The 23,602-nt window shown below is 41.8% G+C and overlaps 1 protein-coding gene across 1 annotated transcript in view; it reads left to right on the top strand.

Moving 5' to 3' along the window:
* Positions 1-23,602, top strand: part of ADAM12 (ADAM metallopeptidase domain 12) — a 185,199-nt gene that overhangs the window by 3,364 nt on the left and 158,233 nt on the right. Inside the window, exon 2 of the mRNA XM_075026605.1 lies at positions 13,851-13,984. Coding sequence (XP_074882706.1) covers positions 13,851-13,984 — 134 coding nt within the window. The remainder of the gene's footprint in view (positions 1-13,850; positions 13,985-23,602) is intronic.

Here is a 23,602-nt window from a genome sequence, read left to right as displayed (position 1 = left end):
TCGCACCATTAACTCTCCCACTCGCTGGGGAGCTGCCGGGTTGCTCGCTGGTGTTTTGTCGGGCATCTCATGCCTTGCTTTCCTTGAGATTTTTGGAAAGGTCGCCAGCCAGCCTCAAAGAGCATCCTTGAACTAATGATTGACAGGCTACGTTTTGGGCGGCTTTTCATCCTGCTTGCGGCGCAGAGGCTGCCCCGGTGGCACTTCTCTGGTGACACGGGAGCGACTGCGGCGGCTCAGGGCTGTGTTTATCTGTTACTTCCACTGAGGCTGTCAGCTGCTACCGCTGCTATTGATCATGAAATTCTGGTTTTTTAAAAGGCTGAATTCACGCAAAGGCTTTTTTGGTCCTCCACCAGCCTTGTTCAGACCTCGCACATCCTAATCCTGACAGATTTATCACCGGCGGTCCCTACGTTTCTAACATATCTCACGCTGCCAGTGCAAATCACCCGAGGAGTCCAGCTGGGCAATTAGCATTCGCGTGCATCCTTTTGGGCAGCACCGTTTGCACTCCGGGGCTGCGGCGTTGCATGCGAATGGCGAGCAGCAAGCTGCGTTTGCCAAGCAGGCAGCAGGATACGGCTGGTGTGGGATGGAGGAGCAAACCCCCGCGCGTGTGTCCAGGGTGTTTTAACCCAGCTTCCACGGAGGGTGCTGCCAAACCTCCTGTCCAAGAACCTGACTTTTGGAGACTGCGTGTTTGAGGGTTGACGAGGTGGGTTTTCCGTCGACTTTCGATGTGAGAACTGTTGTAAACCAAGAAGCGACAGTTCTAGGGTGTTTGCAGATAGGTCTGAAATCCCATTACGTTTGTATGGCCAGGCTCTGCTACACCAGCAGGCTCTCCCCAGCTCCGTATCTCACGCAGCATCCAGTCCTGCTAGGGATGCCAGGCCCTTCATGCTAGTCATATTGGAGGGATTTTTTATTTAATCCTGTTTTTTTCTGATGGCTTTTTTTCCTCTACAAGTTCTTGTGGTTTACTCCACATCATCTCAGATGTTGCTCTTCCTGTTGCATGCGCATTGTACATACGTTTCAAGCAGGTTTTCCGATTACTGCTAGGACAAAAGCACATAATCTCCAAAACTTTATGGCACTAAAGACCTTAATCACACCTGCAGAGGCTTCTCGTAGGCCCTGCTGTCTCCAGGGCAAATCTATGACAAACTAAATTAATAATCCAAGCCTTGAGTAAGTCTGTTAGAGGGTTGCAGTTGATTCTTGATAGGACGGTGCAGTCCAAAAGGACAATCCCTTTTGTTTCTGGCTAACACAGAGCAAAGTGCTTCAATTGTACTAAATCTTTACCTTTTTGATAAAAGGGTCACACCAACTGAGAAAAGGTGTTGTTTCTTAGGAGAGCCCTGCTCCAGGATGTTGACCCTTCTCTTTTTAGTTGATATCGAGTGTGATGTCGGCATCGGTGACAAGAAAGTGACTTGATGAACTGCATCATCTAATCAGAAATGCTGACTCCTCTGCTAAAACACTTCATGTTGTTTCATTAATTTTTTACACCCCATATAAATTAGTTTGCTGTTTTCCATGACTTGGAGCTAGGATGACAAATATTTGGTTAGATTGAGGGTGGGGGATTGTCCATTCACAAGGTCAACATGATGAAACCATTGATTAGATGAACACATTCTTTCTTGTCCAAAATATATGATCTAATAAGGGAAGAAATGAAATGTTTCATGACCTGTTAACCATGCTGGATGATAAACAGCAAGACATAAAAAGCTGGATGCAGAATTTGGCACAAAAGAATCTTTAACTAGTTTATTTTGAGACGTTTGTTAAGAGGAATTTTGTCAGTCCCTGTAAATTTAGTCTAATAGTACATGTCATATGCATTAAGTGAAAAACCTTCTTCTGACAATGGTGAAATTTCGCTGTTTTCTTACTTCTATTTAATGTGTTCTAATTCTGAAAACAGCTCATCAAGCAAGAGAAATAAACCTCATGTGTGACTGCTTACCTTTGAAAGAATAAATTAGAATATAAACTTCACCGAATCCAAGTGTTTACAGGATTTCATTTTGATATAGGCATGTAAATAAAAAAAATTAAAAGAATAAAAAACCTGGACTTTGTCATAATGCTACATTTAATAAGGTGAGCACGTGGGCCTGAGCGTGCGTGGAGCTCAGCATCCCCAGTATCTTTATTCAGCAGCACTGTCTGTGTGCAGCGATGGTAGTGTGCTGAAGATCCTCTGTTGCTTCAAGGATTAGAAAACGTGAGGAGGAGAACTATTCAGTCCAGGTTATTTAAGTCTATATTGCATCCCTTTTCTGCCATTGAGAGCACTGCAGTGACAGAGCCACAGCTGAGAATAAAATGTGGCCTCTGCAGCTTCTAGGGAAGGATACAGCATCTCACTTCTGATCCGTGTTCCTTTTTGAATTGGAAGGCATAAAACTGTATCCAGGTTAAAAACCGCTCTTGCATTTTGACAGGGTTTTTAAAGCATGAGGTAAGCATTCCAAGTGAAAGAGTATTTATTTCTTCATCTATTGCCTCTTAAGTGAGGAAAATGCACCCCACTGAAGATACACTTTGGGTAAATACTTGTGGTTGAGGGGAAAGGGCAGGGTCATTGCAGAAGGAATCTTCACACTTTAGAAAGAAGGAGCTTGTCTATTTATTTTGTGTCGTGTACGTTCCTTGTCTGTGGGTCTGATCCTCAGCTGGGATCAGTACAACCTGGTGCTGATGTTCTGTGCTATTCATTTAAAATCTGCTTGACAGGATCAGAGGCTAGATGAGCAAAGCTGTGTTAGTGACCCGGGGAGATATCTTGCCCTGAGGAAACAATAAAAATAAATGTTCATTGCTCCTGTAGCTTATCTCCTGAAGAAGCCTGTGAAAGTCAGGAGTTATGGACCGATCCAGTGCTGATGGTGATATTTGTTGTAAGGTCGCACACATAAACCTGAGCAGGATAGGTGGCTTCAAGAACATTAAGTAACTCTAAGTTTTCTGTTCATTCACGTTTCAAAAAATAGGAGGGCAAACTTCAGTGACAGCTTATGTTAGTACAGGTGCAGTTAATTTTTCTTTTTCTGCTGTTGTGTAATGCGAGTAGCAGGTATTCCCCATACAAACAAAAATGCATGATGGATGATTAACTCCCCAGCCCAGTAGCTCATTTGCTAGGCTTGGGAAAGAACTACAAATCATTTCCCATGCACATTTACCTAAATTAATACTGAAATTTGCTTCAGCTGGATTTGCTGTGTTTTCGGTGTGATTTCCCAGAGAAAGTCTGAATGAAGGATTTGTGTGCATGTGACGAGCACAACTCAAACTCCCACTCAATAGTTTTTTTCACCGATGATTGTATACGGGAAGGAACATCCCTCAATACAGCTATGCTAAGGGTTCCTTGTACTCAGTGAGGGAGGCTAGTAAATCATTGGGGAAAAGGATTGTACTGTACCTTTTAAAAGACCGAGAGGAAATTGTATTTTGGGGAGTAATTTTGAGTTTTGTTCAGTGGAAAGCGGCCTTTCTCGAGGATTTGAGGGGCGGAGCTGGAGACAAACTCTGGATCTGGATGTCCGTGTACTTATGTGGACTCACTGCTAAAAAGTGAATATATTCTGTACTTTTTTCTTTGACATTGGAGCTCTATGGATTAGTTGTGTCTGTGCTTGTAAAGCACAGGTTACTTTTTCTCTTCCTGAGTAAGTGTTTTTCTTAGGTGCTGCCTTGCTGATGCTGGCTGAGTTTATAATCCACAAGAGGATCTCTGGGACTGGGATCCTTTGGGGAAGGAGCAGCTGTTTAGAAAGAACCAGATGTGCCCCAGTAGTGCCTATGCTAGGACGATGCTGGGGTGATGCTGGGTTAAGATGAGACATTCCTTCACTATGGCATCCTGGAAATACCTGTGGGAAAGACATTGTGAAACCCTCGGTATTTTTCACCTGTTATTAGTCCTGTCCTGCTAGTTTTCACGAGAAACATTGGTGCAGTCATTCTCTGTGGTGTGCATCAGGACTTGGAAAAGAAGCAAGCTTCATACAGGCTCTGCTGCAAGAGGACAGAAGTTCTCCAAAGCCCTTATGTCGCTTACTTTTCAAAGCTACTTTGGGTTTGAATCTTGCATTTACAACTCGCCCTCTTCTGTGAACTCCAAGCACTGAGCTGTTCCATGGGGGGAACCTCTCAATATGTACCCATGACCTGGTGTGCCGAAATGCCCTCCGGTTCAATGCTTCGCAGCTTTATTTCTCTCATATTTTGAAATGTTCTCTTCTAGGAAAAAAAGACAATGTTGTCTTTGGACTGGCCCTGAATAGTAATTCTTCAGTCAAACATAACAACATCACAAATGAGGCCGGGCAGCTGTTTCCCAACTATAGTATATGTATATATTCTATACACGTAATAAAGCTTGGTTTTCACTATTTGAAATGTTCTGCAGTTTCCCTGCCCCCTCCTGCAGTCAATGGCAAATGTTGTTCTCAAAACTCCACTTGTCACATTTTGTTCTCGAGAACAGGGAGGATATTGAGATATACTGGCTTCTTTCCTTGAGTGCATTTCAATATGTATTTTGTATAATGAGAGCCCAAATCCTTCTCACATTACTTATGCTTTAATCACACTGTGCTCTCCCAAGATTGCTTTAATCGCATTTGCATCAGCAGGAGTAACTCTGTACGATAAGCAATATTTCATCTGCAAACAGAGGGGACCGATCTCGGGCGTGTGATGAGGAAGGAACTGGCTGTCCTGGATTTGTTACAGCGCAGCTCTCTAGCAAAGAACCGTGTAGCATCCTGATTCGGGAAATAGATATTCAAGAATTAGAATGAACAAAAGCTATTTTTACAGTTTTCTTGAGGACCTGTCAAGTGTGATAGTTTCCTTTTAATTTTCTAGTAAATGGCTTTTTGGCATGTGTTAACTCCCAAGAAGCGCGATGCTGCCTAGTGCAGCAGACATCATTTTGTACTTTAGCCATGACATTACCGTATATGAGAACTGAAAAGTTATATAGATATTACACCAATATATAAACCATGTGTGTTAGAAAGACAAGTTCAGTTTTGAAATATTTGACTTAGCTATGCTTTTCACTTTCAATCTGTGCCAAACATGTGCTTGAATGACTGATGGAGTCATATGGTTCCCTGAATAAAGCACTTTATTGTGCGCAGACTTAGAGCCTTCCAACAGTTGTATTACAGAAGCTTGAAGATTAAGATGATCCAACTGCTTAGGGGGTATGTTCCACAATGAACATTTTATTTTTCTTCTTTTCCCCCTCTCTCTCTATTTTTTGCCTTAAAATGTGTCATTAGTTTGTTCAGCTGGTCGCACAGTGACACTGACCGCAGAGCCTTTGGTGGAGAAGAACAGCAAGTTACCTTCAAATTTAAGCTTTCACTCCCATGTCCATATTAAAATGTTGAACACATGACTTTTTCCATGGAGTTTATGGGATTTTGTGGGGGAGGGGTGGGAGGGCTGTTTCCTGTCGCAGATTATTTCATCAGCAGAATTAGATTTAGGAAGGGAATAACTCATGCAAGAACAAGTGATGACAGGAGATAGTTCTTAGAATTATAAAACTGAAATATTAAAAAGCATGTTTTTGATGCTGTTTAGTTAAAGGGGATCAGTGTGTCTCAAACTCCTCTTTCTCATCCGAGCAGTCAGGGCTCGTGAAGCTGCTTAGTGTGAAAGATCAAGTGGACGCGCTGCAAAGTTGTACACAGATCAGTTCAAAGTTGACAGACCTGTCAAGCTGGAGAAAGGATCTTTTTCCATTAGAAGCAGAAAGAACAGAAAATTAAATTCAGAAATGCGTGGAGTGGTCTTGCTGCTGCCTGTCCTCAGGCTCATCAAAGACCTTTGCTGACTTTTGATGTTTTAAAAATTTTGTACGAGTAGTAATTTTGCAATGTGAAGGAAAAGACAAGATTCGAGCTTAAGAAGATCCATGGAATTAGTTGCTTTCCAAAAGTTACTTGTGCTTAAATGCCTGAGGTCTTGGGTTTGGGAATGGGGGAGGAGTGAGAAACAAGTAAAACTTTGTGTTTAGTTAGGTGGCTTGCCTTTTTTTTTTTTTTTTTTTTTACAAAAGAATTATTTTCCAGGCAGGCCATGAAAGGACTAACTTTACTAGATTTTGTAGAAAGACTCAATGATGTACTGCTTAGATGTGCAAAGGTTAGTTGGAAAAATAATTTATGATTTTGAACTAATAAAAACTTTACTGCAGGAGATAAGATTTTTATTTTATGCACAGTCAAATCTTGCCCAGACTTTTGTGCTTACACACAGATGAGGGCAGATTCTGGCATGTTATGTGCTGTCTTTTTTAAAGCTGTGTAAATGCTGTCAGTGGGATAATGGGATGTACCTTATCAGTGTGGTGGAGTTTCTGATTTTTGTCCCTTCTTTTGAGAGGGTGTCTGTGTTTTCAGCTGGTGGTTAGTGTAAAATTTAAGATGGATGGATGGTTGACTTTAAGGCAAGCTATTGCTTATTTGATCCTATGCAAGTTACTGGGCTTTCTTTCTTTAACCATTATGCACTGGAAATTGTGTACTGCTTTATTTTGCAGCATTTTCATATTTCTTATCAGATATTATTATATTTTGCTTTTTTGTTGTATTAATAAGTGGCAGTTTACTATTTTTCCTGTCAAATAGAATGGGTACCATTCTAGAAGGTGGTTTCAGCAAGATCTCTGCCTGGATAATGTTTAGCTTGGGTAATGTTTTGGCTTTTGCTAGAAGATGGAGTGAAATAGAGGACTGGAAGCACACGTCCCCACTCCTTGGCCAGATAGTTGGATAGTTGACACCTTTTTTTTTTTTTTTTTTTTTTGGCATGATATAGTCTGAGTCCTAATGTTAACAATTTCCATTTAAAGCAAGTTGATGTTTAATTTTTTTTCCCTTGATACACAAGAGCTGGATGCGATCCTCTTTGCTCAGAAGTTCTATACTGCAATCCTATCTAACTCTATGTACAGCCGCTTTATAATCTTTCCACCTGTAAATACATCAGCACTGGCAAGATAAATACCAAGAGGTATATAAAGCTAAAGGACAACCATGGGTCCTGTCATCTTTGGTTTTCTAGATTATGCAAAACAATTCTTTTAGTTCCTTTCTTGTAGTTCAGTCTTTCCACTTCCCTGCTCACCCTGGCAGCCTTTCCAATCCACCAGCTCCAGGCTGAATTAATCTTTCATGAATGTAGGTGAGGAGAAATGCCCGTGGTATTCCAGATGCGCTTCTATCGCTTACTCTCAGGAGTAACTTCAATATCTGATATTCACTGGAAAAAACCTCTTTTGACTCATTGTTCCAGGACTGTCTTTGCTTCATGTGACATCAGTGTTACACTGAATAGCATGTATGGGTCTTTCTGGTGTCGTTTGCCTTTGAAGATTGCTGCTTAGAGCAGAAAACTTACTAGTCCCTAAGGGTACGACCCTCCATTCTGTGCTACTTGGCTTCAGCCCTTTGCTCCAGCCTGCAAGTTATTGGATTCTTTTGTAATATTCCTGTCCTTCTCTGTGCAGACATCGTCTCCTAACTTGGAGCACTGGATTTCAGGAGGACGCTCGGGCACATCGAGTAAAGGTTGCTGACAGAAATGCTAAAACTGATCCTAATACGTTTTCTTGCTGAACTTTGATGGAAACCTTCCGTTACCTGGTTGGTTAGCGATGTGCTTGGTGGGTAGTCTCTACTCCTTACCCAGTTTCACCCCCTTCTTAAATTTCCTAAGTTCACCCCCATCTTGAAGGGCAAATGCTTGGTCCTCCTCTCTCAGTGTGTAAGCTTGATCATTTTGGATTAAAACGTTCTGCTTTGAGTCTGGAGGTGATAAAAGAATTGTCCCGACTAAGACATGAGAAAAAAGTGACCGACGAGGGGGATAAAGCTCTTTCCCATCTGATGGGCATCCCTGCCAGCAGTAGTGGTTCTATTGGGATTCCTGCCCAGCTCGCTGGGGCTGGTGGCACAGAGCAGACCCGACCCAAGGTATCCTGGGCTATGGGGAAGCTGTCTGGCAGCAAAACTAATTGCCGATGGTCCAGTGAGTGCTGGATGCAGCCACGTATATTGCCCTTCCTCCGTAGGAAGGAACCATCCAAATGACCTGTCCGAATCGTGGATCCCACTGACTGTGAACTAAGCTGAGGAAGCTGAAGACAACGAGGAGGGAAATGGATAAAGTACGCCCTTTCTGTCTTCCACGGCGTTGCCAAAGCCCTGCGATACTGAGCAGTGCCGTTAGCTGTTTTCAGTTTGCAGGAAGATTACTCAGTTCTATTATTCCTTTCTATCCTAAGATTATTCCAGTGCATTCGTGTTTTTTTGCAGAGGAAAAAGTAGACAGGCTGTGACTTACAATTTCGAGCCCATTTGTAATATGAAAGGTAATATAATGATAATATAATTTAATTTAATTTAGCCTTCTTTAGTCCGCCGCTAGTGTTATTTTCCTAACTCGGCAGTAACTGCAGCGGGTGACGTGAAGGGTGTCTGGGCGCGATGTGCCGGGGAGAGGGCTGTGGTCGGGGCTGGAGATGGGCACCCCGCGGCGTCGCTGGGGCTGGGGCCATCGGCCCTGGACTGGGCTTTAGTGGGGTGCTGGGGCTGTAAGAGCCCTTGGGTGCCTCGGGACCCTAAAAGAATCATGTTAACGTGGGTGGGACAAGATGTGCGGATGGGACTCCCGGAAGGCGCACATCCACAGTGGGAAGGAAGCACAGCATCATGTGTTGGCTTTGTTGTAAATCTGTAGTTCAGAGATGGATGGTATTCATAAAACTCCCCCAGGTCTGACTCCTCTTTCCTGTGCCGTGCCACGGGAGCAAAACCAGCACTAGCAGGACAGCAGGGATGTGCAGCTGGGGGGTCATTTTCTTTTTTTTCCTTCCACTTCAGCCTATTTTATCCAGATCCACTCAGTATTGAGAGCATTCACCTTTTTGTTTATCATAAGGACAAATAAATTGCACTGCCTGGCTAAAAGCTTATTAATTTTAAGTAAATGCAAATCTGAAGTGTGTCTGGGCTTCTTCAGGAGGCAGCAGCCATTAAACAAAGATGTCACGTTGCATGCTTGGAGTTTATTTTGCACGGAGCTTGGAGGAACTGAAATACAAAGCAAAAAGATGAGAATTATTTTTAACTTCCTTGCCAACAAGTCCTTGTATGATACTGTGCAAAGAAGAAAAGTTGTAGAAGTACATGGCAGATGAAAAATATTTAAGCCGCACAAAAGTCACTGACAGATAACATCTACTCATCTCACCATTTGTACAAAGTATCTTTTATATTACTGAAAAAAAAAAAAAAGAATAAAGGGCGCTACATCAGCTTGTGGGCTGCTTGTGGATCAAAAGCGTTACCTTCAGTGCAGGCTGAAAATAGAAAACAGATAGACACAACTGTGAAGTTTTTCATGTGAAAAAGTGGGAGGCGAGCTTGCGTCAGGAAGAACTGGACAGAATTTCACTGAAATGGAAAATAAGTAGGTGAGTAAGTAGGTGCATGTGACACAAAAGATAGGAAACCTGGGTCTAATAAAAGTTTCTGGTAATACAGATGGCCTGATTTTCTTCCCCTCTCATGACACGTTACCAAAATTTAAATTCTCTGATTTCAATTATTACACTATTTATATTGCTGTAATACCAAGAGTCCCCGTAGAGAAGAGGCCTCATTATTAATGTAATGCAAACAACTCTAATGGTTCCAGCTTCAAAGAAATCATAATGAAAATGGGTAAAGGAGATGAAGAGTGGCAGAGAGGAAATACCAGCACGTCTACGCACATGAAGAACTGCAGCACTGGGAGCTCGCGGGATGTGATCAAGGTGATGGAAACCCTTCGTTAGGGCAGATGTCCAGTCCCATCCCGTCACGTTCCTCTCGCGGTGCCCCTCGGATGCTCTTTGGGAGGGCTGGGCTTACGCTCAGAGATAGGTGGCCCGAAACCAGCAGAAGAAAACTGGGAGCGTATTTGGTTCGGCCATTGTGCGAGAGGCTGGGTGAAGTATCCCTCACTGGGGTAAATTCTGCGGTGTTTCCGACTTTGTCCGAGGCGAGGGCTGTGCGTGCCGAAGGTTCCCAGCAGCCTTTATACGTACCCAGAAGCCCACACCGCTGCTCTGGGGCTGCACATCTGTTTGTCCCATTTTTATAAAGTTCCCTGCACACTTCAACTTCAGTTTCTATGCCTGTGGGTTTTCGGCCTGAATCTCTTACGGTTTTTGTGGTTTTTTTTTTTCTCCTGACTTAGAGTCTTCCTCTACGCATGTCTCTTAAGTCTGTGTCCCGTTGTTCGGTGAGGCTCAGTGGCCCTTTAGATGCCAACATCTTTCCCATCTCAGATGGATACGTGTGGGTTGCTCTTTGTTGGCTGTGATCCCTTATTTTCTGCAACGAGTTCTTTGAAGCTTTGCAATCAGCTGCAGAATCCTATTTAAAGGATTTACCTTTTTATCTTCCCCCTACTTTTATATTTAAAGACTTATCTAGAGTTTACCTGCCAGTTATACAGGTTTCTTCATTTTGTAGTCTTTCAGAAATATACACAGGATTTAAATATAATGATGTTAAATCAGAAAAAACGTCATTATTTGATTTACAAAAGAAACTGTGATGTGCATATATCACACTGAGGACAGTTGGGAGTTAAGCAAGTGCATAACATTAAGCATGTGCCCAAGTGCTCCTCAGCATGAGGCCCCGTGACTGGCTTGCAGTGCTTTCTCTGCCTTCTGCAGGAAGCTGTGATTTTTATCACACCCAATAATTTAAATAAAAACATTCAGATAAGCAGCAAAATATTTGGCTGAAGGAAAGCAACTAGACAGAAATTGATCTCGTGTTTTATAAATACTATGGCTTCAGAAGAGTTTGCAAACCCTAAAGCTTGTCTGTTTTGTTTCCCCCAAATAAATTATCTTTTCCAATAAAGATATAACTGCTGCCTATAAACCTGTCTTGATGTCTGTCTCCAGACTATCAACACTTCTGCACAATATGCATTTTCAGTGTGCAGATAAATAAGCATGTGTGTAAGATTAAATTTGCTCATTGTAACCTTGCTTTGTTATGCACAGCAAGCATCACTTTGTCGTGATGGAACAGAAGTAGGAATGGCAAAGCTGATCCGCACTTTGTGTAGATATCGTTCCCTTTTCCCATGATATTTTTATAGCAGTTGCACTTTCTGTACCATGCCATGTAATGAGGGAATAACACATCTGCGCACAAATGCTGATCCCTCCTCCTCCCCTTTTTTTTCTGTTTTGGGTAATGTTGTGATGTTAATGCTTTTCAGAATTAATAAGAAAGGCAACTTGCACATGTAGGAATACCAGAATGACTTTGATGTTTCCTGATATCTAGCTGCAGCTCCGTGGTGTAAGACTGTGTGGAAGAGATGTAGACAGTGCATCTGTGGGAGGAAAAGTACGCTCATAGGCTTTCTTAAAACTTAGATCTCATGAAACTTTCAGAATGCAAATCCTAGAAAATAATAGAAGGGCCTGAGTCATTTAATTCATATAGCTGAGACTGCTCTAGTGAGCCAAGAAAAAAAAAAAAGAGGGCTAGAGCCAAACTTTTCTCATTTCTCTGAGATATGCTTCATAAATTTCTGTTCTGTGCAGGGAGCTTCATGCCTGATAATCAGAATAAAGAGCTGTGAGGTTCTGTCTAGACCCTCCTAGGCAGATGAGATGGTATCTCATACACTTCCACAGGGGTGAACCCCATCGTGTGCAGGATTTGGAGCATCCCTTTCAAGGGCTGCCACTGCGTCCTCCCAGACCTCTGGCACTTGGGCTTGGGCTGCGCTGAGGGTGGGTTGAGAACCCTTTCTCTACAGGAACACCCGTATAACAGGCAACTTTCCTCTCCCCAATATGCTTTACCTTTTTGTCTTGGTCTTTTTTTGGTGTCTTAGGGAAAGTGTCATATTTTTAAAAGCATGCTGGAAAATACTGAACTTGTCTTCCTCTCATGTCGGCTTAACCGTAATGACTGCATAGATGTTTTTAAATTCATTCTAACGGTGACTAAATTGGGGTCAAAACATAGCTCTTGGTCCTCAGGTGACCAAAGGTGTTAGGTGACCAAAGAGGGTAGGTCAGGTTGCTGGGATGGCAGTACCGAGCACTGGGCGGTGTGGGCAGCTCTGACCCTACCACTCTTCTCCCACTCCCACGCATAGTTCAGCCCTGAGCCACGGTTTAGGTGCTAAAACGCTGCCCCGTCGCCTTCCCTCTGCACCTCCTAGCACAAAGGCAATAGGGAGAAGGAGGAAGAAAGGTAACGCTGGACTTTCTCCACCTTAATGGATGGATACCTCTCTAGAGCAGCAGCGAAGACAGAGGTGTCATCCTCGTGGGGTCCCAGCGCACCAGAAAGTTCAGTGTGATGGTAGGTCCAGAGCGTGGCGAATCCCACTGGCATTTTGGCTGTCCCACGGCACCTGGAGCCATCCCTATCTTCTCTTTAAGATTTATTCTCAATACCATTTCCAGCTCTTGTACTATGATACTGGGTTTTAGAACTCCGCTTTGACAGGCGCAATACCATTAGTATGTTTAGTGAGAGGAAAAACACTCGATAAATGTTGCATGCAAATAGCTTTTTGACATTGTAGTATGAATTGAAGTCATCTGACTGTGTGGGAGTAGAGCATTAATTCAATGAGAGTTTATATTCTCTTCCAGACTTTTTTTTTTTCTCACTAATGAGAATGTGCATCCTTGATGTTATGGGGTTCTCGGTACTTTGTGACCTTGTTGCATGTCCGTATAGAAATGCTGAGGCTGCTACGTAAATATCCAGTTTTTTGTTGTACACAGTTCAGACTAGTTAAAATGGAGTACAACCTTACATATCTGTGGTTAGCAGAGTAAGATGGTGCTTGGGGGATAAGAAGTGTTTGGGGGATAATAAAATACCGAGGATTAAACATGGTAAATCTGCTGCGTACAATAAACCTGGAGCTTTCAGGAACCCCAGACGGGGTTGCTACGTGACTATGCCGTGACTCCAACTCGCAAAGTGTGAGGACCAGCTGACCCCATCACAGAAATGGGAAGGACGTAAGGGAAAATCTGGGGTCACCCCCTGCCCTTAGGGAGCCCGTGTCATGCAGCTGCAGGGTTTGCTCAGGGAGAGCAGGGCTCCCGTAACACTCCCGGGGGCACTGTCTCCCCCTCCTACCACCTCCGATTTGAGTCTGATCCAGTGCGATGGGGAGAAGAAGGATTGGGGAGTAGAATGATCAAGGCTAATTTCTTACCTTAATTATGGAAAAATAGTCCTGATAAAGTATTATCTCTTTCAAATCCCTGCAGCTTGCTTACCCTCTTAATGATGGCACTGAAAAGATAGCCACCTACTGCATTCCCCCCGTTATCATCTTCAATGGAAAACAAAATCCAAACTCTAATATGGTTATCAATTTAACACTTTAAATAGCGGTGCCGATACCTCTCCAAATTTTTTTATTTAAGTCTTGCATCCCAAGTCTTTAGCTTTGTATCCTGGTATCTCTACTCCTCATGTGCAGCCTTTGTCTTCTGCTGCTACAGAAGTGCACCATCTAATCAACAGTGGAAATCACCTCGACACCTCTCTCCCAGAACCCCAGCTCTCTTAGAAATTTGTGTAGGTTTTGACACCAACAGCGCGATCCCACAATGTTTTAATGTTTAATTCTTTTCCTGAACTATTTCCTTTTGAAATATGCTGCCAGGTCCCTTAAATAACAAGGTTCATGTTGTCAGATGCTGTTCCCGACTAACACAAAGTGCTTCTCCCTGTCCCTAGGCGAGAATGTGGACAGCAAATTGGAGTCCTCCAGACAGCAGATGCCAAAGGACCAGTCAAAAGATTATGAGATAACAGTTCCCTTCCTTTTGAATGGAGAACAGTGGAGACCAGTAAATGGCATTTATTCAAAGGTTAGTCTTCATTTTGCCTATTATTTTATTGTAAGATGTGTAACAACTGGAAGGTGTTAGAGGAAAGTAAATGCACAGTGGGGTTTTTTTGTATTTTTGTACAGTCTGTCTAAAATTGTTACTTACCTAATTTAAGAAAATGGATAAAGTCTTTGCTTGAAATGAATACCTTTCTACTGTAAAGTGACATTCTTATTTCTGATGGCATAAATGGAAGCTTGAAGTGAAATATTTTTTTTTAAAGAGGCTAACATCCATTGCTTGAGATTGTATCACACGCAACAGCAAAACAGCCCCAAAACTGAGGGAGAGGCAAGTATAACAAGCACGTTTGTTTGATTAAATACAGTCTGACAGCAAGAACTTTAAGGAAAAGTGTAAATAATGTTGCTTTCTTGACTGCAGCCTGAGGCATTACCTGGACCCATCGTGGGAGATGGCCCCCAAATGCAATGGAGGGCAAGTCTCCCTTCACACTTTGCTTTCCTTTTGCCTAACAAGGGGATAATCTGTCACTGTTCTGACTAAACTGGGATTGTTACTCCCTCTTGACAGGCTCTGATAAGCTTTCCTCTTTTTTTTTTCCCCTCAGACATTGGCTGATAATACAGGTAGCTGATTTTAGGAGAAAAGGGCTGTTTTCTGTCTCCTTGGTCTCCTGCTTGAAGTATGAAGACAGGTTGTTGTTGTTGTTTATCACCAAAGGTATCATGGGAATCTCTTACCCAACCTTTTTAACTCAGGTCCTGTTTTGTTCCAGCTTACTTTTTGTATTGTTCTTTTAATTGTCAGAATGAGGAGAAAAAAGTTAAATTTTTAAATAGTTTAAAAAAACACACAACCAAGCAAAAAACATCACACACAAACAATGCAAACAGCCCAGACAACCCATTAGAAACAGCTTTATTTACTGCATTGGAAAGTGTTTCATGGAGAAATCCTACTTGACTACTGCCACCGTTTGCAGGACACATTTTTGAATCATGCTGCTGATTGACAGAAGTAGGTGTGAAAAGAGATTTCAAAACAAGGGATCTGACTTTAAAAAAAAAAACATTGTCTGGATTAAAATTTTCCTTCCTTTTTCTTTTTCCCTTCCTAAATGGGAAAGAAGGGCCAGTTCTAGGTTTGAATATCTGCAGTGATGAAAGGGATATCATTGTGGGTGTATAATGGCTTATCTTAGAGAGATAACACAGATGGCTTGGTCCTAGATGTATGTGCAACTCTATTTTTAGATCATTTAATTAGAAACAGGCATTCTCCATATAGAGTTCTTTTAGCTACTCACTGTAGCTTTCTGAAAGACTTACAACAGAGTATCTTTATGTGAGTAATGATAATGTGATTTATATCATTAATTTGTTTCCCAGAATTGCTTTCAGTTTAAGATGAACATTAGAAAAGATTTGTGGTTTGGTAGAAAGATCCACGTGCTGTATCAGCACTTTTTTTCTTTGAATACTTCTTTTCCATGGAAACTGTTATGAATTAAATACACAAAAGTGCAGATCAGGCTGTGGGAAGAACAACAGCATTAAACTGGTAGAGGAGAAGAGTAATGAATAGCTTGTCACATAAATATTGATCAAAAGAACAAAAGTTAAATACTGTTGTATTTGACGGTTAAATAGGACCTATTTTTCTTCAACTCATTTCCAAGTGTTCCTCTGTTTTATTTTAATTTTATATGAAGTAAAAAAAAAGTATGAAGTACTGTGTACTTGTAACCAGGGGAATGGTATTGCAATAGAATACATAGTAAAATAAATAATGTGGTGGTTATAAAAATGCCAAAGTATTAAAGTTATTTGTGTATAGATAATTGCCTCGCAATGATAGTCCCATTCTCCAATCCATTGATCGTAAATACTCCTGCTTAACAATTAGTCCCTGAGAAACCCTGCTAGTCATTTTGTGCAGCCTACTCTTTCTTTTCCATCCTGAAGATAAAGCTGTCCTTTTATTTACCCCAGGAGTCACTGCAGTATCTGTTGGAATATCTCGTTCAGAATCTGTCAGGAGTTATTATTAAGCTAATGACTTTCTTGTTGAGGGCTGTCTATGCAGTACACTGTGCAGAACAGAAGCAAAAAAGCTGAAACTAGTCACACTGTCTGGTAGCACAAACACACAGGCCTGCTATTTCAGCAGCAATAAAATTACATTTACGGAGAAGAAAAAAATAAAAAAGTTACTTAACTTTAACCTGGTTTTACTTTAATACAGTTAGGGTGTACTTTTTCCAGGACATCTAACGATTTACGTACTTCCTAAGAATTACAGTTCAAATAAATGGTAAGAAAAATCCAATTTTAAAATCAGACATGTAATCAAATTATATTTAAAGAATTTGGGTTTCCCTAAGTATAAATGTAGGGTTTTGTTTCTGGAGAGAACCTATCATTTACCGGACAGTTCAATTTTCTCCCCACCCTCCCCACCACAGGTCAAAGCTCTAAGAGACTAAGACCAGGATCTCATTGTGGTAATATGATTTCAGAAATGCTGTTGCTTCTTTCTTGTTTAAAAAGGTGCATATGCTCATGCGAACACTTTATATAGTGAAGCACATGTAAAAAATAAAATATGTATACTTAAGAGACGTTACTATGGAAATGCATGTATGTTTTTGCAACTGTACGATGCTGATCATTGAGTTAGTATTTGTTAACATTTCTCTTGGCATCCTTTGTTGCATTCAGAAAACTTAGATCATTTTCAGTTGGAATATTTCAATGGTGCCCAGTTACATTCTTTTATTAACTGCATATAATATTCTGTTGCTAATCCTGAAAATGCTGCTAAAATTAGTGGCTACTATTTTGAGTACCCGGCTGTTGCTAGTCAGGACTACTGATGAGTAACTGTATTTGTGGGTGTGTGACAGCGAAATCAGGACCCTGAAGTGTTGTGCAACGTTGCTCTGTGCTTTCAAACAATAGCTGCCCATATTCGGTGCAGATGTGATTTCTGTCTTCGCTGAAATTTTGTGGGCATTATAGAATGTGTTGATAGGTCATTATACATTACAGCTCCGGTTCTCCTTCCACTTCTCTTTTTCATTTGTTCATCACTTTGCATTCTGTGTCGATTTTTTTTCACCAGTGCTTGGTTTAAACCCAAGAGGGTTGGGTTCTATTTTTCTTAGATTTTTTTCTAAGGCTTGAACAAAATTGTTTCATTTTTATATTATTCAAGTGCAGGAAAAAGACTCTTTTCCCCGCATGTTTCCAGCTAAATATTTTTCTTCAAACTTGGCTTGGGACTTGCAAATCAAGCCAAGTTTGATGAGAGTTGGGTAAGTGATGTTTTAGTACACAGAACACTTTAGGGAAGATTTTTAGAAGACCATCTGTTTGGCTTCAGCTTTTATCCTCACACCCTGTTAGGGACACACACTGGTTAATGTGTGCCAGATCCCTGCATCGCAGGAGCTGTAGGTCAGGTAACGTTGGTGGTGTTAGACCGGAGCCTGAAGCACGTGCCTTCTCTTGGAGAGACAAGCGCTAGGCAGGAAGCATTTCACATGGGCATTAAGGGTTTCTTGGCTCCATTTCTACGCTGAAAAGGTTGTAACTGTGGGGAAACGCTGCCTGCCAGAGACCATCCAGGGCAGACATGACATAGCGGGAATGCTGGGGGGGATCCCAGCGTGGCATTGCGCTAAGCTGACATTCATTCTCCCGGAGTGACACGCTCATTAATGAAGTTGGCTTGGTACCCGGGGTTTAGTCCAGGTCTTAAAATGCATTAAGTTTCTGGGAAATTGAAAGCGTTTTGTGCATACATGATATGATCAATTATGCAAGTAAACACAGAGTCCTCAGGTTGTGGCATCTGTCACTCAGGTGTGGGGTTTTTCTCTAGTCCTGGCTGTGCTGGCATCTGTAATGCCACGCCTTGGCACCTACAAGGACTCAGATAGAAACATGAGGCTGATCAAGTGCTTTGAAAGATTTAATCCTCTTTGGGTTCTAAAAGCGTACGAGCAAGTTAGGTGCAACTCTTCTCACTGGATGATGCTTTGCCTCTTTTAATGCTAATGCACATACTTTTGTAATTCCAATCTCTGTATCCGAGTGCAATATTAAAGTGCTCCATACGTAGGTGTATGCTCCAGTCAGGCTACGATTGCCATTCGTAAAGACAAATTTGAATGTAGCTGAACCTGGGCAGCTATTGAAGGACCTGTAGCCAGGCAGATGGGGCTCAGCACGGTTTCCCAAGAGCCACATGAGAAGCTGGAAAGCCCCGAAATGCTTCAGGTTGCTTTGAGTTTGCAAGTTGCCAGTCCAAATTGCTTTCAAATGGTGCAGAGAATTTTGGCTTTTAACATTAAATTTGGGTGATGTATAGAGGACAAGGAGCAAATCTTGCTCTGTAACTTCTTAAAAATAATTAACCATGAGAAAATAGATGTACACAACATACCTGTCAATGGGTTAGACCCTTCATCCACGTGAACCATAGTGAGTCTCACTTGACTCTTTTAAAGTACTGCCACCGACCTCAATGTATAAAAAGTATATTGGAAAAGCAACCACTGCCCCACCTTGCTGAGAGTTAGAGCTCTTGTTTGGTGGCAGATGCTGGATGGCTTTCCACACACCAGGAGATTCGGATCTGTTGCTGTTGGGGTTAGAGACAAGCGAAGGAAAAGAAAGATGCTCATGGTGGGCAGACCTGCAGAGGGTTCCCTGATTAAGAACACCTATGACTCCAACACCGATGACTTTTAAATCCAAATAAATCAGAAATTTGTTTCCCCTGGGGGGAAGGGGGGACTGGATTCAGAAAACATTAAAACTGCTGCACCAACTTTAAGATTTCAAGGCCAGATTCTGAGCTAGTGTAAATCAGTTTCCTTCTTTTGGCTGGGCTGGTATAAATCAGGTTTGCAAATCAAAATCTTAAAGAAGTGTTTTCAAAAAAAGGAGAAAAGAAAGATGAGAAGACAGTTCCTTTTCCTGTAGCACACTCTTTTTTTCTTTCTTGGTGTTATGTTATACTTTGAATATAAACTTTAGCAATGAAATGCAAAGATAAAGATGAAGGCCAGCTATAAATATATACTTAGACCATATTTCTTCTGTTTTTTAACTGTACGCTTGTCACAGCTCAAAAGATTCTGCATGTAAGGTGGCAGAAGATTACCATTTTTTACTGCTTAGCATGCATTGCATCTCACTGAGCTTGCAAAGAAGTAGCTTTTGCATTTCTGCCCGCCTCATTCGTGAAGTATTGTGTTATGGATTGCGTTCATAAACAAACATCAGACTCTTGATTATCTGTATGTCATTCTGGACAATGATTGCTTGAATCTCAATGTGAAGTTCTCCACTATCTGTAAAAGTATCGTGTGCTCTGACAGTTGTTAGTTATCTTTATGGTTCTCCAGATTTATCAAATGTATCAGATATTACACTGATTCTTTTCAACTTTTTGCAGTTTTTTTCATGCCTTCAAAGTAAGGGCCTAATTCAACAGCTATTGAAATAGGGATTTTTGCTATCAGAACAAAAAATCATTGGGAGGAACAAGAAATAACTTTAAATTTATTAAAAAGTCACAGGGATAATGCTGGAGATTCAAGAACATACTCGAAGCTGCCAGGCGGGGATGAGCCTTACCCATTTGATGCTATCTTTATGCTCTTGCATTACTGCATTTCTCTTGCAAACTGGCAGAATAGGCACAGTCTATCATAGTCCAGTCTATCATCCGGAGCTAGGGTGTGCACGCCAGCTTCAGTATTGTTGTGAAGTTATTGGTGCAGCCATTAGAAAGACCCCAATTTAACAAGATCTCGGTGGCGGTTCACATTTCCCCTCTTTGCTGCACCTCTCGGCATTCTCGCGTGACTCTGAGATAGGATTTGATGCATGGAGTACAGCTGAGAGGCCTGCTATGTCACATAATTAATTTAGTGCTCAGTGTTTTCAAGAGCAAACCCATTCAAGTTTATTTCATAACTGGCATAGCCTTCGTGCAAGTGATAATTGTTTATATTCCCTTCAACAGAGCCTCCTGCTGTTCTTTTTCATTTGAAATAATTACCAAAGTTTAGACTTCCAGACAATTGTATTAAGAGGAATCATACAGCGCTGCTTAAACAAGTCTTTGAAGACCAAGAGGACAGCTTTCATAGCTCTTTTACATAGTTGTTTTACATATCTTAAGAGAGAGAGGCATAAACAGAATTTATAGTCCTCTCCATATTTTTATGACTCATGAGTATCAAATATAAGAGGCAGAGCTGTGCATGCTGTTAAGGCTGTGTCATCAGCTGGGAATGTAGCTTGGCACAGACAGCCTCAGCGGTGTGAGAAACTGCACTAATCCTCGATAAAATTCTCTGGGAGATCTGCTCCTTGAGCCTTTAATTAGTAACCTGGTAGTCATTAATTTAATAGCCTAGTAAACAATCTGTTATTTCTTTTGCTTTTTATTATACCTATACCCCTGCCTTGTAAGGCCACTGTGAGGGCTAATTAGTTCAAATATGCTCTATTATTTAATAACTCTTCTCCATTTGTTTAATTCTGAAATAGCATAACTTTTTCGTGGAAGCTGTTAGGAAAGGGAGTGTGTCACCTCCTCTGGTACTCGGTTGAATTTCTGTTGACTGTGCTAGTAGGGCTGGATTGCTTCACTGGGTGAGCAAAAGCAGCTTAAAGCCATCCCTCCCACCTTGTCTTGTGCAAGAGGAGGTCCTCACGGCAGAAGACACGTTCCCTTCTTCTCAGCCAGCCCCATACCTGTGTTTAACCAATCGATCAATCTGATGATTTCATTTATGAAGTTTTGTAGAAATGTCAGTAGGTGTATCCTGGTTCTAGGGACTTGCTGGATCTTACATAGCGACTGCAGGCTTGAGAAATTCCTGGAGTTGGGACCACCAATAAAAACTTTGTGTTGGTGATTGAGTAGGGGAAATTCTTTTCTCTGTCTGCACTGAATCAGTGCCCTAGTTTCAACTAGATATACTAGTATTCATTTCCTGCCTGAAATGCTTGGGCATACTGGGAAGTGTTAAGCAATTGGGATTCATCCCAGAAAACGGCCCATTTCATTTTTAGCTTAAGTGATACAGTGTGTTAAGTTTGTAAAGTTTTGTGCGATAGTTTATGCACGATATAAATAGCGGATATTATTGAGCGAGATTGCTATTTCAATAAACAGAAAATGTAGAGTTTTATATTAACCATCCACCAGACGGTCCCCCCCCCCGCCTTCCCTTAGCATCTTGGAGCCCTCAATAGGGTGAAAGTCCCTTTCATGAGCTTGTATCACGCTGAGCTGCTGGGAGGAATTTTGTCATACTTGGCCAGTAAAGATTGCCAGTGATATAATAGTCTTGGGCGAGCTCTGTCTCCCCGTACCACCCGGCCTCCCTCTGCCAGCAATTGTGTAGGATGGGATTCTGCAGAAGTGCTTTGTTGCATTTGCTGCCTGCGACCCACCGGCTATGAGGTAGTGTCTCAGATTTGAGCTTGAGGAATCCGTTCATGTGTTCCTCTGTAAGGTGATGGGGCTGAAGCGATGTTCTTTGACATGAGTTTGCAGACTGGTATTTAAAAAAAAAACACAACAAAAACACCCAAACAAGCAGATCATTCTTTCTGTAATAAAATGGAAAAGATATTTTGATCTTAATGATGCGATTAATGCTAGCAACCCTTTAACGTGATATTAAAACCTAAAACTAAGTTCTTGCAATTATGCAGCATTATGCTGGGTTTGTAAAGTGCTTGTACGGAGGCATTTCCATATTGAATTAATTTAGCTTATACTTGGCTATTTCATGTCTCTTGCAACAGATCTTGCAAGCGTAAGGTATGAATTTCAGTGTTGGATTAAAATAATACTTTGCTTTCCAGCTATGAACATGTGATCATTTTTTTTACAGGCAAAAAGAGAATCTCCCTTGTTCTTAATTCTTATTGTGATTGCCTCGAGTCAAACTGAACACAACGCAATTCCTATGGCAGGGGAGCGTTCGGCTCCGGCAAGGAGTCGTTTGAGGGCTTGCAGGTAACAGCAGAAGCACTTGGGGCCCCTCCAAGGACTAAAGTCCTCTGAGCAGGGCAAGACCGTGGAAACTAAGAGCTGCTGACATACGCTGTGATGAAGGCCCTTATCTCGGGAAGCCATAGTAAATTGAATTGTACTCAGTGTATGTTTCAGGGATGAAGAGGTAAATTTAGCTGGTCGATCCACTGAGTCCTATTGTTAACAAGCCTGACGCCTTTGTTGTTGAATTATAATTCTATTTCAATATGATTTACTCAAACCCCAGTTGATTTACCTCTTCTATAGGACTACTTCTCATTTCTCAGAATTCTAATGAGAAATCGTAGAGGTTATATGCAGTTTAAAGCTTGATAAGAAAAAAATAATTAGGATTGATTTAATAAGCTTTTTTTTAAATGCAAAAGTAATATCTTGACAATAAAAGGGTTTCAAAGTGTTGCTATTTTTCTAGAAATAAAATGACTGCCAAAAAATCTGCCAATTGTTTTTGAAAAGCTCATGTAGATGAGGAAAAAATGATCTGTATCATTTTGATATCATAGCAGAATGTTTGTGTTCCATTTGTCTCTTGAGGAAATTGTGTGTCCCTTTTGTGCACTGTCTTTCCTCAAGGACACGGTTTTAAAGTATAATTGAGCTTTCGAAGCTTAATTTAACAAAACGATTGCAATTTATGGCATTGTAGATGCAGTGGAGTGATGAAGCTTAGTGAGACTGGAGAAGAAATGCATTCGGTGATAATTTGTGCGACGCGTTTCCAGTTGTATGATGCGTGGCGGGGATGCTGCCAGAGTCTGCCGGCGTTTTGCTGGACTTGATCTCATCCCTGTCCCGCAAGGATGTGCCGGTGGTATTTCTGGTCAGTGTAACGACGAATCTGCTAGCGATGCTGGTGGCACTGGAGTATGTGTCTGCTCACCCTGATGCAGCAGTTAGACACACGCGGTCGCTTTGACCGGGACGCTGAATCCAAGGAAGGGTCTTGTCGCCTCTCGTTGCTCCTCAGCAAACCAGAATGCATAAAGCCCTGTTTAGGTTGGATTTTGTCATTGCCTTTTCATCCTCCGCCTCAAGTCCCAGGACACTAATATGTTGTTTCCTCTGAAGTTTGAATCACTCTCAGGAAATGAAGTGCTCGTAGGTCCTGCCCTCATTCCTTGGCCCTTACTGTGTCTCCTGTCTTAGGATCAACTTTATTTTGCTTCTGCTGAATGAATTTGGTCCCCTTTCCTCTTCTGGCCATCTCCCTCCACCAGGATCGACTGGGCAGTTTCTTGGCAGGCTTCATCTCCTCGTTTGCTCCTTCTCTCCCCACTGACCGCATCCTTTGAGGAGCGCTTCAGCAGACCCGCGCAAAAATGGTCTTTTTGGGGCGAACCTGCCAAACCCTTCCCAGCCAGTCATCACCGTCTGGAGTGATTTGCCTTCTTCTGAGGTGGCAGCATTTTACATTGTGTGTTTAAAGTGAAGTTTATGGATAATTTTAATATTCAGGGGAATTGTATTTGTTACCTGAGCCACTTAAATGGGCAAAGGAGCAACTGTTTTTAGTCAGAGCTGCTGCCTAGCTAGGGGAGGGTC

The sequence above is a fragment of the Buteo buteo genome, chromosome 4 (assembly GCF_964188355.1).
Source record: "Buteo buteo chromosome 4, bButBut1.hap1.1, whole genome shotgun sequence".
Lineage (NCBI taxonomy): Eukaryota > Metazoa > Chordata > Aves > Accipitriformes > Accipitridae > Buteo > Buteo buteo.
The sequence above is the reverse complement of the archived record's forward strand: the minus strand, read 5'-3'. Positions and strand labels throughout refer to the sequence as shown.